Raw genomic sequence first — 15,848 nt, 5'->3', positions numbered from 1 at the left:
CCTAGCAGTGTGGTAATTTAACTTGCTTTCAACACTGGTACTTCACATGAAATAATTAGCGGAATCAAATTTTGCATGAAGGACAGCTGTTTCAAAATTAGTTCAACCAAGATGTAGGCTTTGAAGAACTGTTTGGGCTGTAGCATCTGTCTTCTCTCTTTTTCCTCTCTGATGTAATAATTGCAGCATATTCGCCCAAACGCATTGCAATTCATGCCAGATTAAGGATGTGAAGATTTAAAGATTTGCACCTTTAAATCTTAATTTTTAGTTTAATCAGGGCATCAAGCCACATCTGCAATCTCTCCGGCATCCACAATCGTTTTGGACTAGCAAAAAATGCCAGGGGAAAGAAAATCCCTGAAAACTGTAGGGAAGCCTTTGGCTGAGAACATGAAATGTAGGTTTTGACCATTTATGGGAAATCCTAGGGGCAAAAACATTCTCACAGATGATTGAATAAATTATTGAAGCTATGAAATCAAACTTTTTTAATCTATATGTGTATTTTATATAAATATATACACACCTATGTGTTGCTACATATACATGTAGCAAAAGCATACTTTTCCTGGATATTTTTACTTGCTGGCCCAAGCTCTACATACGCATTTATTATGCTTACAGAATTCTCATAGCTGATTTAGTGCATGACTATTCCATTGTCTTAAGAATGCTGCATACCTCGTATGCATAAATAAAAGATGTTTGCACCCAATTTCTGATATATTTTTCTTCTTTAACAGGTTAATGTAGCTGTTGGGGTCAAAATGCAAGCTTTTCAATATTCTTCTTCTGTATGGACATGATATGGATATGTTTTAGTTACATCAAATTTCAAAAGATCTATGGAACCTATAGACTATTAAGGCTATGGTTTCTGTAGCAGGGAGGTTGATTCCTTTTTTTTTTTTTTCAGTTCAGCTTTCACTTCCATTAAATACAGATGTAAATATGTACAGAATCTAGTACAACTAAAGTGAGTTGTTATAACTCCAGATATTCTTTCCACAGAGGAGAGAGATTTGGAATTAATAAATGATTTTTGTCTTGGAGGCAAAATGTAAATTTCTTATAAATGGGGTATGTGAAACTAAGGTAGGAGTCCAAAGCCACAAAAAAAAAAAAATCTCGCATACTTGTTGATAGTAGTATGCCTCAATCTTTTTTGATTTATTTGAGAATACTCAGCATTGGTTTGTTTTTTAAGTTGGAAGATATGATCATACATACAAAGCAGGATCCGTATAATACGGAAGAAAATATATTAGTGTTCTGCAGAAAGACTATTAATAGCACTGCCCATGCAGGTTTTATAGTTAGCTTTGCATACAGATATTCAATTTATATTGAATGTTAAAAGATAGTACTCTAGCTTCTGGAGTGACAATTTTACAGTACATGCACAGAACTTAATGTGCAACATGAAATCTGCATTATGTCATTTTATGTTTCAGCAGGTAGGTCCCAGTCTTGTTTATTCACCAGCACAAACTGCAGGCTGGCTGTGGAAGGTCAGCCTGAGAAGTTGCTCGTGCTTGACACTGCAACATTCTAGAGTGATGAATATTTAATTAGGCAAGTGAGGACCGTGTGGGAGGTTGAGGCAGCCGTAGCTCCTAGTTGACTGTCTGCAGTATCATCTTAGAGTGTTGTGTGAAAATGAATCCTTGGGGTAAGCTTCAAGGACACTGAGTAGGTAAAACAGGCATTCTGACAGAGCAGCTAGTTACAGGGAAGTTAGAAATAATAGAGACAAATGTTTTAAGTGTTTTTGTTACACTGGTCAAGGGTTTTAAGTTCTGGTGGGCTAAGCCACCATGTTTTATTAAGCTCCATAACAGTAACAGAAAATTAAGTTTGAACCTATAAAGTCTAGAACTATAACAGCGATGAAAGTAATTTATTTTATGCAGGTATTAGAATGGAGCACATGTGTAATTTGTTGATATTATGCAAACAGCATGAGGTAGCAGTCATTTCTCTGTAGTCCTATTTTAAGCACAGCAATAGAGCTGTGTGATTTTTGAGGATATTATTCTTAGCAAGCTTTCAGGAGAAGTTAAAACTATAGACAAAAGCAGGAAAACTATATTAATTTTCAGTGGCACAGGTCAGGATAAAGATTTCTTATTATTTTGTGTTCTACATTAAGAAACATTGCATGCAGTTCGGATAAGTAACAGTTGGGCTACTAAAAACTTTTTAATTGTGCTATGAAGGGTTTAAAAAATTTTTTTTTTAAATAAATAAACCTGTCTTCATAACCAGGGATCTTAGCAGTCCCCTTGCTATCTGTCCTGGGCTCTGTGGAAGTTACTATTACCATACAAGACGGAACAAGATTATGTCCACATGGGACATATAATATGGAGTGGATGAAGCAGAAATAGTTTTGTGTTCCTTATTGTCACTGTAACATTCAGGACAGACAGCAGTGAGCAATAACGATTTTAAACTAAGTAAATTTAGCTAGCACGTTACTACTAATCAGTTAGGAAGGGAACATATATCTGCATCTCTGCTTCCCCAGCTCACATTCTAGCATATAACCATCTCTGGTTTTTGTTAATAGCCAAGACTAAATTTGGGCAAATGAGGTGTAGGAGAATTTTTGTTGCTATTCACTGGCTGTGGTTAAAAGTGGTGGCTGATATTTTCATAGACATGGTGAGTAATTTGGAATTAGTTCTGCAGTTTCCAGTGACTTCTGTGATGAAGGACTCTAATCCTGCTGCATCCACTTTAGAATAATGGTGGCCAACTTTGGACACCTTGGTACACGATACTGTAGAGTTGAGAAGTAAAAGTCCAGAGAAGAGCTATCAAAATAAATACATTGGGGATTGTGATTTAGGACGACTTTTACTTTTATGACTGACAAGGAGCAACTGAAAGGAGATCGGATGATGGTCATCTACTTGTGGCAGCTGTTTATTATGCTGATTGTAAACATCTCGCTGTTACCTTGTGTTCACCCATCTGTTTGTTTCTACCCATCTGTTATTTCTTGCCACGTGCTTAGGTTGTAAATATTCTCTCTGTTCTTTTGAAATAAGGAGGTTAGAAATCCTCTGATAAAAATGTTCAGTTGTGGAATTTGGCATTCGCATCAAGAACAAAAGGCGTCACAAGCCTCTGGAGTCAACAGAGAGGAAACTGTGTACCTGGGTTTTCAGTGCTTCTGGTTGACTTCCTGCAGTCACCCTTTCTGATGAGGTTGAAGCATCTAATTGAGTTGATTTTGTTATTGTTATAAGATTTCAATTTGCTCTTAGTCAATAGCAGAGTCTAGTTCAGGAGGAGATTTTGCTCTGTGAAGTTGGAAGAATGTTTAAATAACATGTGCAAATGAAAGAGGTATACAAGGCAAATCACCTCCAAGAAGCTGATCAGCTTGTGCTCTGTATGTGTCACTTCAACTTGCGCTGTTGCTTTTTTGTTACCAGACTAGCGAACTTATATCTGGCGTGTACTGTCATCCTTATTGCACGGGTTTCTTCTTCTCATCAAATATTTGTGATGGCTTCTTTTCTCGTTAAACCATTATACTGTGCTTTTTGCAAGCTAGGTCTTTGCCATTGTTACTTAATATGATGACAACCAAATTTAATTTTTTTCTTGAGTATTTTAAGAGATGGTTTTGCTTTATTTTGTTATTGAATATAATCTGCATTTAGTAACTCTTTCTCTCTCATAAAGAAACTATAATGCTAGCTAATTCAGCATTATTTATCATTTTATGCCAGGCCATCGCAATGTTCTGTCCTGAGACAGGCTGTGCGTTTGGGGTTAACATTTTTTTGAAGGAAGATTAGACTAGATTGTCCCAGCAACCTATGCAATCTAAAAATCAATTTTCTTCCTTATTTTAAAATATGTTTTCATATTGCTGTTAATTGATTTCTGCTTTGGTTTTGATTGTTTTATAGTGAAATACTATTCCTACACAGGAATAAGAAAAGAAATACTCATTATGTACCTGCTAATACTGACCAGCTCTGAACTACGATTTGTTTGTGTGTTTCCTCCCCAGTCATTTCATGCCTTCCAAGTACTTCAAAACCAAATAACGTGTGTTTTATATTATTCTGGAAGCCTGTCAGCTGGACTGGGTAAAACAATTTGAAAATCCAGGAGTTTACAAACAGTGTTTACTTTTTCTTTCCATTTACTTTTCCTAATGTCTGAAAAACCCTTTTGTTTTGTGTGTGTGTTTTATTCCTTGTCCATTGTACTTAAATAGTGGCTTTTAAACCCTGATTTCCAAGTACCTGATTCCAAAGTTGGAACTTATAGGAATTGATCCAGATCCATCTGACATTAGTAGGAATTTTCTTTCTTTCTTTTTTTTTTTTAATAGGTTTTAGTTCAGGCCTATAGATTATGAACATAATCTAGGGGTGGACATAGCTTATAGGTATAAAAAGTATTTATATACTGCAGTGCAAAGAGATTGTTTCTGACTGAATACTTTAGTGTGTGTCACATCAATTAAAAAAAAAAAAAAAGGATATTACCAATATAGAGAGGTTGATATTCTCCAACTGTCCTTCATATTGTTTCACTATATTTGTCAACAAAACAATGGTGGTTTTATTACAGTTTTCCATTCTAATTTTCCTGTCCACTTTTTCCTGACTTGCTCTTTTGATTTGGGGTAAGCAACTTTAGTCCAAAGATTAGTCAGCCTTTTCTGCTGAGCAGAGAAATATTGGGAGCTAGATTTGGATCCACTTCTATCTGAAAACTGCACTGTTTGTTAAAAGCCTCTCAGTGAAACTGGTCAGAAACCTTTCATGAACTCCTCCTTAGGTAGCAATTACTGTTTTTGCTGGGTTGAAATGTGAAAGGTTTAGAAAGAAGCGTCAGAACTGATGCAGCTTTGTTTTAGGGGAGAGAAAAACACCAACAAAACATGGTGTTGGTGATACATGCTTATGTAAGGCTTTAGAAAATCAATATTTCAGTTCTTCATTTTGAAGTAACGCTGCTAGTGAAATTTGTGTAAAGCAATTAAAAATGCCAAAGGATTAAGAAGGTCAAGGACTCTAGCTGAGAACCATTTGCGTTGGCCTCTTCTCTTCTAAAGAAGATACACATGCTTCTGTTTTCAATATCTCTTTGCATCTACCAGCTATTTAAGGAATTTCCTTTTCAGAGACCAGCGGAGTTTAGAAACTTGTAAGGCACACTGTAATCTCTAATGCCTCAGAATTTGATTATTTTGTTGTAGGTTTTTTTTCGTCAAACTCTTCTTGGCAAAGTTTTTCTGAAAAGTCACAGAAAATAGTTACTGCTTAAGATGAGTGGCTGTAGGGAGTGGTGTAAACACGAAATATTGAAATTTGCCCAGTTCCTTCTCAGGCTAAACCTTTTGCTAGGCTAAACTGGGGGCTTCTGGGAGCTATTTAATTTTGGTTCTTTCCATTTACTGTGTAGCCTCACTGGAAGCATAAGACAGCATGCTTGTGTTTTAGACAGCAGACACAGAAACTATGTCATCTAACTGCAACTTTGATAATGCTTTGATGTATTGTGTCTATAACGTATTTATCTCTGCTCAGGGCGTAATATAAAGAATAGGTTGAAGATGTGCATTTGCGTTTATTATAATTTTTTAAAGGCATTCACCAAAATGTTTTATGGTCAATGCTGTCATTAAAATTAGATCAGACAGTGATTTTCTTCTGTTAAGCTTTTCCTTAATGGGTTCTTTGTCTTCTTTTAACTGTATTAGGCATTGCATCACCATCTAATGCAATAGAGTTGTTCTCTGTGTTTACGTAGTACAGGGAAGCACTCCAGGGGAAATGGAAAACATTCTTTGGGTTCTTTGGTCATGGATAAAGACTTCAGCAGATCATTTTTCTTAATAGGAAACACTTCACATGCAAGATGGAAAATAATGAATTTAAAGTGAATGGTAAGGAATGCATGTAGCTTCCTAAAGAGACTTTCTTGGAGAGATCCTAACCACAAAATGTTAACTGTGTCAGAGCCAACTTCCCACCTGTCCCAGGTCAGTGAGCTGGAGAGCAGGGCGAGCTCCTGCTACAGAGCTACCACTTGGGGTCCTGTTACTGTATTCCTTCTGTACAGTTATGCAGCGGCCTGGGATTTCCATGACCTTCAGCAGGTTACAGGTCCTGCAGCCGACAGGCAAAGTTAACGCGGTGCGGAATCCCTCCAGCTCACCGCTTGATTTCATTCCTGCAGGTGAGCCGCAGGCAAGGCAGTCCTCTACTCTGACCTTGAGCAGCGCGATGCAATACCTGGCGCTGGGGTGCTTTCTAACAAGACAGGGTTGTGCTGTTGGATGGGGTTTTTTCCCTCCCCTCAGCAAAATGGAACTCGAAGCGTGCCGTGCTCTCGCTGGCTCCCCGCCCGCTTGCGTGCTGATTCACGGAGGAGGACAGACCCGCAGCCCGAGCGTGCGGTGTCTCTCGGCCTGTGCCTGCGCGGGGCGGGCAGGCGGCCCGGCCCCGCCCGCCGGGCTGCGCCGCCCGCGGAGCCGCCGCGCCCGCGGAGCCGCCCGCGGAGCCACCCGGCCGCGGGCAGCGCCTGCCGGCGGGTCCGGCGGCCGCGGGGGCGGCGGGGGCTGCGCCGTGCTGTGGCAGCGGCCGCGCTGCCGCGGGGGTTCCTTTTGCAGACAGCAGAGGTAAACCGGAGGGAGTTGGCGTGGCTGCGAGGAGGCGAGGAGTTGTGAGGCTGTGAACTGCCCCAGAAGTTTGCTGGCAGAAACTGTTCTCTTTATTGGCAAAGTCTTCTGGCGCTTCTCAGAGGAATACCTTATTGCTTAAGATGAGTGGCTGTAGGAAGCGGTGTAAGCGTGAAATATTGAAATTTGCCCAGTACCTTCTCAGGCTAATCACAGGTTCTCTTCACGCAGGTAATGACTGTTTTTCTTTGTAGTCGAGCTGTGCAGCATGATAACAAGAAAATTGCCTAAGGTTAATATAGTGATGGCATTGTTTTATGTTATAGTTCCTTTCATCTTGTAAATAATAATAAAAAAGAAATCTGTGAACTATTTTGTGGCTGAGCATAAAAAACCAGAATATATAGTCTTTTCTTACAGTGTTTAGACGGTGTAACATTCTCTGAGCATTTACACACCTGAATCCAAATCGGAATGTGAGTGTATGTGCTTTCATCTGTCCACCTGTGTACATTAAAGGTAATGCAGGGTAATCACACGATGGCCAGAAAGGATAAATGTCATGCTTTTTATTTTCACTGTTTCATGAACTGATTCGCTTTGACAAGCAGACTACATTCTTTTTCTCAGAGGCTTGTTTTTGCTTAAGATGTAAATCAACTGCAAACTGTCAAAATGATGTTATAGTATCTTGCTGCAAACTTTAAATAATTCTTGTGCTTTTTGCTCTTAAAGTATTTGAAACCTAAATGGCTGCCAACTTTATTTAGGTAATTTTTTTCCTGTAACCTTGGACAAATTGTACAGTACCAGATAACGCTTCTATGCTGGACTGAACAAACAGTTTTCTTCTTAGCACTTTGGAAATATACTTTTCTCACAATTCAGCACTTTCTATGGATATTCCCATCAGCTGACAAATATGATAGCTTACTTGATGTCATTTTGTATTGATAAAATATAATTGCGCTTCTTTCTAGACTTCAAATATTTTTTTTTTTCCTTGGAAAAATCATCAAGCAGAGGTGGAAGTCCAGCATCAGCAGATAATAACCAATTATGCTAACGTGATTATTGAGAGTTAGAAGCCATTCATTTTACTACAAGTATTTTGAAAGTTTCTGCTGATGGCTTGTTTTTGTTTGTTCTGTGGTTTGGTTGGTTGGTTGGTTGTTTTTTTTCTGTTTAGGCACTGATGGAAAGATTTGAAAGCAAGTTGACTCTTTGGTAATAAAGTATTGACGCATGTAATTTATCATTTTGGGGATTATAATGCTATAAAGATCATGGCATAAACATTGGCAACCAGTACTTTATAGGATGCTTGTAACTTGTGGAAATCTGATAGAGGTTTTTAGTAACTGAGTGTCTGGTAACATAGAATTTCCCTGACTTTTTCTGTACTGTTCCTAGTCTAACATGGTTTCTCTTTTGTGAATTGTATCAATTCAGATTTTTCTGAAATGTTGCCTTCTTGCTCCTGTGGGTTGCTATGGAAATTAAGTAATATACAACGCAAGGAGAAAGCTATGTTAGAAATGAACCCCAATACTCCTTTTTCACAAAGTCATCCAAGCTTTTCCTTTCCTATCAAGCGATGCACACTATGTTATTTTTCAGACGGTCATTTGTATTGCGAGCTTTCTAAGCTCACAATCCAAAACCATTTTCAAGAATTGTTGTGGATACTGATTCTTATGTTACTACTAAAAGAAGTTCTTTCCTTTATAATTAAGAAGGAGATTTTCAATGCTAGATTACTGGAAAGCCAAGTAGAGTGGTATGAAACATGTTTCCCTAAAGGAAACAAGCAAGCAAAAAACCCCCTCTCTTAAGAACTGAGACACTACCTAGAAAATTTTCAGTTTGTTTTTACTACAGGCAACAGTATCTTACTACTATTATTAAGTTAATAGACCTTGTCATGTTCGAATGATGTAACAAATAAGATCAATATAACGTGATAATAATTGAACTGTGAAGAGAGGTAGAGCTCCACTGTTAGATCCTTGCATAGCCCAGTCTACACCCTAACCTCAACTGTTGGAACACCAGTTACTGTTCCCCTGCAAAATCTAATGCATAATTCATTATGTTGATAATTAGTTGATAATTAATGAAGATGAATGAGGAAGCCTGGTTGTAAGTGTTAGAAAGTTATATTTTAATTTGTATATTAAAGATATTGCTGTTTCTATCTTGAGTACTCAAAAAATGTAGGATAGCTACCAGGAACAAAAATGTGTGCTTATTTAGCTTTTTACATGCAGGCAATTTTCTCACTCAGGTGACCAATTCTTTTCAAAATGTACATTAGATGTTTACTAGGGAGCACAATGGTGAATATAATTTAACTTCCTTGTTGATACAATTTGGCCCCTGGTTTCTCTTTCAAGTGTTCTTTAATGTTTAAATTATACTTAATATTAAGTTGGAACTACACATTGTTGAAAGCACATGCACTGAATCTAATCCATTCCTCCTTTCTGTATGGGTAGGCATGTTGAATATATACTTAATCTACATCAATATAGATTGGTACAAGCTCTGCTGCAGTTGGTGTCGTTACAGTGATGAGAAAACAAGAGAAAGTGAGCCAGGAGGGAGACTGGGTTTACTGGCTGTAGGCCCAGCTAAGAAGTCACTGTTGACTTACTGGTTTTACTGCTCACATTTCCTCACCATTTACAGCACTATGGACCTGTTCTGTGGTGAATCTCAATATTCAAGATAATTTTTACCTCGTATAGCTGTCTGTGATAGTACATAAACATGGACTTGTGCTTAATATTCAACTCAGCTGTAACCAATATTAATAAAACAACCCCCTTGCTTGAAGGTGAATGCTGCATAAATCCTTACAATGGGTTTTAAGTGGCAATCTCTGCCTGAATACATCCAGATCTCTTCCAATTTTTTTTTTTTACAGCATGTTACTATGATTGATTGACAGGAAAATGTAATGAAAAGAAATAGTCTCTTAAACAAAGGTTTTTTTATTTTCCATAATTTTTGCTATATATTAGGTCGATGTGTTTCCACACCTGAAACAGACTCCCTCAAATACTTGAAGACAGTTTCTTAAATGTCATACAGGTTCTTACTCTATAGTCTGCTGCCTCTTGAGGTGTGTTGAAAGTGCCCAGTCTTTGAAACATTGTCATAAAGAACGTAGTGCCACAATTGGGGATGTTTTGGTTTTCAAATGCAACATGAATTTGTATATTATAAACGATGAGATAAATCATTGAGAGATCAAGAAATAGATTGTAAATTGTTTTGAAATGGAGAAAACATGATTTCAAGGCAACGGCTAGGAAGTTTTTCTTGATTGTCACAGGTGATAGAGTATGGGGATTAAAGAGATGATAGAAACAAAACTGTCATTGACTTCAGTGGTAAATTTTCACAAGTGTGTCCTTTTCAGGCATGTTCATATTAAACGCCTGCCATAAGGGAGGCTAGGTTTTCCTGGACAAATTCAAATTCCCAGTTAGCATGTGGTTTACAAAGGAAGAAGGAAGAGAACATCTCTGGCTGTGGAAACTGTACTCTTTCTCTTAAACTGAAGTAATCTCACTCTTCTAGGCTTATTTACACAAAGCTATGGATTGATTTTTATTTTTTTCATCTATAGGTTGATGCCTTTGGTGTAAAATAACACTGATCACAGGCTTGAGATTTTTCTTAGTTAAAAAAAAAATCTATGTGAATGTGGGATGTATTTTTTGATGGCACTTTCTTTGAGAAACCAGATTACCAGAAGGTAGTCTTTAGTCTTTCATTTTGCCCGTTTGTGCATAGAAATACTTTTCTAGCTGACTGCTGAGAGGAAGACATCATCTGAGCATAGACCTCTTTCCCCTGAAGGTGTGGGAGACACTAGCACAGGCATCCAGGGGCCCACAACAGTACTCCTGTGCCTGTTGCAGATCATCTGCCTACCAATGCCTAAAGTCCAAGTCTGTTTGAGACAGCAGTTTATTACGAATGCTTTGTAAGGCTGCTCACTTTATTGGCACATAGATTTATTAGATGTCCCCCTCCTGAACTTTGGAAATGCAATGTATATAAACAGCTGTCAGTTAGACTGCCTGCCAGGGAAGGAGAAGATCTGTGTTGCTGACTGCTTAGCCTGAAGAGGATTGAGACATCTCCTCCATGTCCAGGGAGAATGTCCACACTTCCAAAATCCGTTTGTATAGGTAAGAGCCCTCTCCATTTCTTAATCTACCATACAGCAAGGCATGTAAACATCACAGGACCAGATAGAGGTGGTAGCAGGGAGCCTAACTCTTTTCTGATAATTAGGGAATCTATCTGGGAGTGAGTAGACCTAAGGTTTAAACTCTGCTTTGTGAAATTGCTCAGAGAGATCTGTAACTGTCCCAAGAGCAAGTATTATTGTCACATCACTTCTTGATGTTCATCTTCAGCAGAGAGCCTGTAAGAATAGGTCCCAACCACATGGAGACCCCAAAGGTTTTGTGTTGGCTCTCTGTCACGAATAGACTGAAACACCCTGAGGAGGTGCCTCATTTCATGACCCAGTTCAGGAAGAGAGGGAAATATTGAATGTCCCACTAGACAAGTTTCCTGCCTGGTTCCCTTTCCTACCCCATTTGTTCTACAATAAAAAATTTATGAGGCGATTTTTAAATTTCATTCTAGGTTCCACTGTGTGGTGTGGATTCCACAATGGTTATAATAAGTTTTAGCTCAAGTCCTGAATTTTAGATGTGCATGTTGTGGATGCATTGATGGAATGATTTTTTTAAAATCAGGGTGATATACTGGGATTTTTTACTCTTGGAGTGATGCTTTCTACAGAAGTCAGCAGAAGATGGGATCTGACTTTTGGGCTGTGAATGTAAAACTCTCAGCCTTAACAGGAATGTGTCAGGGTTGTCCCATTATCAACTTTTTCAGTTAAGCTGTGGAAAGTTTAAAAATGGATGCTTAAAAACCTAGAGTTTAATTCAAATATTTTACAGGAATGTAATGCCTAGTTAGTGATAGTAGGTGAATATTGCAGAATAACTTTTTTCTTTACACTTAAGAGCTTATAAGAAAGAGAATATTGATACTAATTAGCTCTTAATTCTTATGTGTAATTATACTGCATTTTTCCTCTTTCTCCTCAGATTTAAAGCACAAAACTTAAAACCATTTCATATTTTGTCTGTGCACAATCATCTTAAATATGGCAAATAAAATTATTTCAACAATTGATTAAATCCTTTTTCCAGTCTTAGGAAGAATTACTTGAGATGAAAAAGTATTGTACTTACAATGCAAAAGAAAAAGTTTCTCCTTTAATAAAACTGATCCTGAAATGAATTTAGTGTACCTTTCTCTGTGTAGTCACTTTTCCTGCATAGCTTTATGAATGAGTGACGCTGAAAATCTGGATGGTTTAAATAGGTGTAGGAAGCAACTGTCACTCTGTCTCTCAGATGGTCTTTTCAGACCTTGGAGTTGAGTAACAATAAGGGAAATATTCCTGAATTATTAACATCAATTTTACTACTTCTATTTTCTAGTAGTGTGTCTTCCTCCATGTTGTTTTGGGTGGTTAATTTTTGTTTGTGATAAGTCACAAAAACTATTCAGTGAAGCCAAAGCCAAAGATCTGGAATTAATGTTAAGTGATTATTTAAGGTGAATATCCATAGAGCATTTTGCTTCCAGCTTTGTAAGTGGAAGACAGAATAGTCTTATGAATTTGTAAAAACAAAAAAACAAAAAAAAAAAAACCCAAAAACTTTTACATATTTCTTTTATAGTTGGCAATATTCATGTAACAGCATTTTAAACTGCAGAGCAGGTAGTCTCCGTACATGCTGCGTATTCTTATACGTGCTGCTTAAGTAAGTTAGTTCAGAGGAGCTTAGAGATTTCGGCAGACAAGCAGTGGAGGATAAAAAAATCAGAGGGCTGCAGCAGTTACAGTTCCCAAGCATCTGCCTGTTTCTGACACAATTTGCTGCTAAGGTCCTCTGAGCTGCTCGTTTGTCGAACCCTGCCCTGCTCCAGGTCCCAGCCAGGCAAACGCAGGTACATGGCTGCTGCACTGCTTCACCGTGCTGTGCTGGAGGCTGGCGGGGCAGTTCAGACACTGATTAATGGCTTGATCAAACACCTTTTGGGCCAGCGATGTCTGGCAGTTAGGTTGGCTGAGGAATTTAAAAGCTCCAGTTCTCTAGTTCTAGTCTTTTGAATTTCTGAGCTTGAAAGTGAGAGGTGCTACATGTCTTCAGCAAATAGAGCTGTGCTTTTGCTAAGATCCTTGGTGTGGTAATAACATGGAAAAACAGATCCACATGGCCCTTTAGCATCTAGCCCCAAATCTATTTCCTTTAGAGGCTTTAGGAATTGTGGTTCTAAAGAAAGGCTTTTTTTTTTTTTTCCTGTGCTTCCTGGCACAGTTTTTACTGAAAGTGATATGATTAACTGAAAAGAATTATCAAATGAAACTTCCTTGCGTCTTTCCCCTTAGATAGGATTTCTAGCAAGAGGACATTTTTCATCACCAGGGCTTTGGCCTCTGAAAACTTCTTCAGGTAAAATGTGCAAGACTGACAACTGAATTAAAAACAAGCTTGGAAAATAGAAATGGGAATATGTGAAATATTTGGTTAATGGATTTTGTGATGGGATAAAGGTTTAATAGAAAAGGAAAAAAATCACAAACCCAAGTTGTTAAATTCTGCTTCAGTTTTGATTTCATGTTTAATTGTATTGATGTAACCCTCTGAAAGACCTATGATGATTTTTGCTTCACTTAGATTTATTAGCTTAATACATGGCAAAATAAAGGAATGAGAAACTACACTTACTTGTTAAGGCTACCTCTGAGTCACAGGAATATTTTTGTATTTTCTGAAAGTGAACATTAAAGGAAATTATGTAAGAACTGCAGCTATTCATGAGAAAGCATGAAAGAGAATAAATAATTCCCAGCTGCCCTTACAAAAGAAACAGAAGTGCAAGAACTACATTGCTGCACTGTATCCAGCTGAACAAAGTAAAGAAGGTGGAAATAAGCCACCACCCTTTACATAAGCAAAATGTTCTTTAAAGCAAGTTGTGCAACTGGATCTCTCTCAACAAAGCTGTGGAGCATGTGTTGAAGCATTTTGATTGAAACATAGGCCTACAAATGGTGATAGATGCCCGATCTGTTAATCCACAGAGAGGCAATACAATTAGGCAATTAAAAAATGGAAGCTTTTTATGTTTTCAATAGTTTCTGCCTTTTTGGTAAATCTTTGCCTTCTGAGGTACTAGCAGTGGATTCTGAAAAAACAGAAGCACCAGAAACTATTGGTTAGATGATGGCCCCTGAGTCCCAGGCAAGTGAACTTAATGTTTCCCAGAACTGTTCCATGGATGTCCATGTACCAACTCTAAGATGCTCCTGAAGTCAGCTAAGAAAAGCAAGCCTTCTGTCAGTACTCTTAAATCTGCATCTCCCAAGCAAAGAATATGGCAAATCAACAGATGTTGAGAAACTAGTATGAAATGTTAGAAGATCAACTTTTGGCAGTTTGTATCTGGGTGTTACATCTGCCCTTGCCTAGTACAGGGTTTATATGCATTTAAGGATCATTTGCTTGTTAGATATCTTTGAAGAGGTGTTTGGTTTTTTTTAACTTTAAAATCACAAGTAAAATGCCATACTTATCACAGGGAGCAATTAAGGTAATTCAACCCTTAGTACATTTCACTTTTACACTTGGACCTCTGCTTGGTTCCCTTTCTTTTCCAAACCTTGTAATGAAAGCATGGGTACAGACCCAGTGACTGAGGACCCCATTGCTGTGCTGGCTTGGGACATCCTGCTTTTTGCCAGAGCACCGAGAGCTGCAGCCATGGGTCTCACTGCTTGCTCTTTCAGCCCTTTCCAAATGTCTTCCCATACTGGCCCATGCTGACCTGTCATGAGCTCCTTCCTAAGCAAGAAGACAACATGCTTCTCCATTCTTGTGTGATTTCATGAGGTGATTTTAGTGCTGTGACTGCAAAGCTCTCTTTGCTCTAGGGTGAATTTGATTAAGTGGGAAAATGAGGCCTGTCAAGCAGGCATTTTAATTGTGCTCTTGCCTTGCTCTTGCAACAGAGCAGTCACTGCGCTGTTCCCTGCAGGAACACATTGCTATGCGTTTAGGGCACACCATACAACGTCAGAACTCTTTTGGTAAAGAATGATGTTAGCAGTCAGGAGTATACTACCAACCGAATAGCCCTGGCTTTGTTATCTCAATGTATTTATAAATTCTTTTAAAAAGCAGCAGTGGATAGAAAGACAGCAGTGGAGTTTTCTATGTGTTTTTTTTTTTTTTTCCTGGCACTTCAAACTGTTTTGTATAGGGTAAAAGAGAGAAAAGCTTTTGGTTTGTCCTATTTAAAAAGAGGAATATCTCTCTTGCGAGACTATTATATGAACCCCCTAAAAACACTTCTGCATTTCTTTTCACTGATCTCGTAATGAAACAGTTGTCAGATGGTGATGCACTGATGTATGTCTGCTGTAATGAAATTTCATTTCTCAAATATTTTCTTGTAGCACAAAGAGAGGTTGTTTGTTGTTGTTGGTTTGTTTGTTTGTTTTTTTAAGAAATAGTACAGAGTAGACTCTTGAGAGAAGAGAATTTACAGCACTGTTTACTCTGCATAAATCCATACAAAATTTTTGCTGGTTAATTACCCTACAGCGTGTAATGAAGAAAGCAGAGTAAAGAAATTTTATTCTGAGTCCTCAGCACCATCTCCCTGATGACATTTTAAAGTTTTCCTCTTCAGTTCTGATGTAACCGTAGAATTTCTACCATCTTCTTCAGTTCTCTACTTTGATTTCATAGGATGACATTCTGAAATATAGAGCCAAACTATAACAAAAGGACTTTGCTCATCATTAAACATCTAACAATGATGCTCATCTCCAGCCAGAGATGAAGTAATGGTTACAGGTGACTGTTGGACAAAGTCTATAAATAGAAGAACAACAATGATTTGAACGCTTTATTCAGGACTGCTTTGTTATTATGGCGTTAATAGGGAATCTTAACAAGCAGGTTGATGAATTACCACTTTTGAGTGCAGTTAATGTCCCATTAACTTCTATTGAAAATACATGTAAAATAAAATGAGAAGTAGAATAACTTAAAAGAAAACAATAATCCAA

The 15,848-nt window shown here is 37.9% G+C and overlaps 1 protein-coding gene across 5 annotated transcripts in view; it reads left to right on the top strand.

Moving 5' to 3' along the window:
* The window catches only part of KCNIP4 (potassium voltage-gated channel interacting protein 4), a 466,803-nt gene that overhangs the window by 108,493 nt on the left and 342,462 nt on the right, over positions 1–15,848 (top strand). Inside the window, exon 1 of one of the 5 annotated variants that reach the window (XM_087737008.1) lies at positions 6,685–6,892. The exons of the other annotated variants lie outside the window; for them this stretch is intronic. Coding sequence (XP_087593134.1) covers positions 6,805–6,892 — 88 coding nt within the window. The 5' untranslated portion in view covers positions 6,685–6,804. Of the gene's footprint in view, positions 1–6,684; positions 6,893–15,848 lie in introns of those variants that run through there. 5 annotated transcript variants of the gene reach the window in all.

This window comes from Nipponia nippon, unplaced genomic scaffold (genome assembly GCF_047370975.1).
Source record: "Nipponia nippon isolate SJK-2023a ecotype South Korea unplaced genomic scaffold, ASM4737097v1 scaffold_6, whole genome shotgun sequence".
NCBI classification, from domain to species: Eukaryota; Metazoa; Chordata; class Aves; order Pelecaniformes; family Threskiornithidae; genus Nipponia; species Nipponia nippon.
Note: the sequence above shows the minus strand (reverse complement) of the source record. Positions and strands in the feature narration are given on the sequence as shown.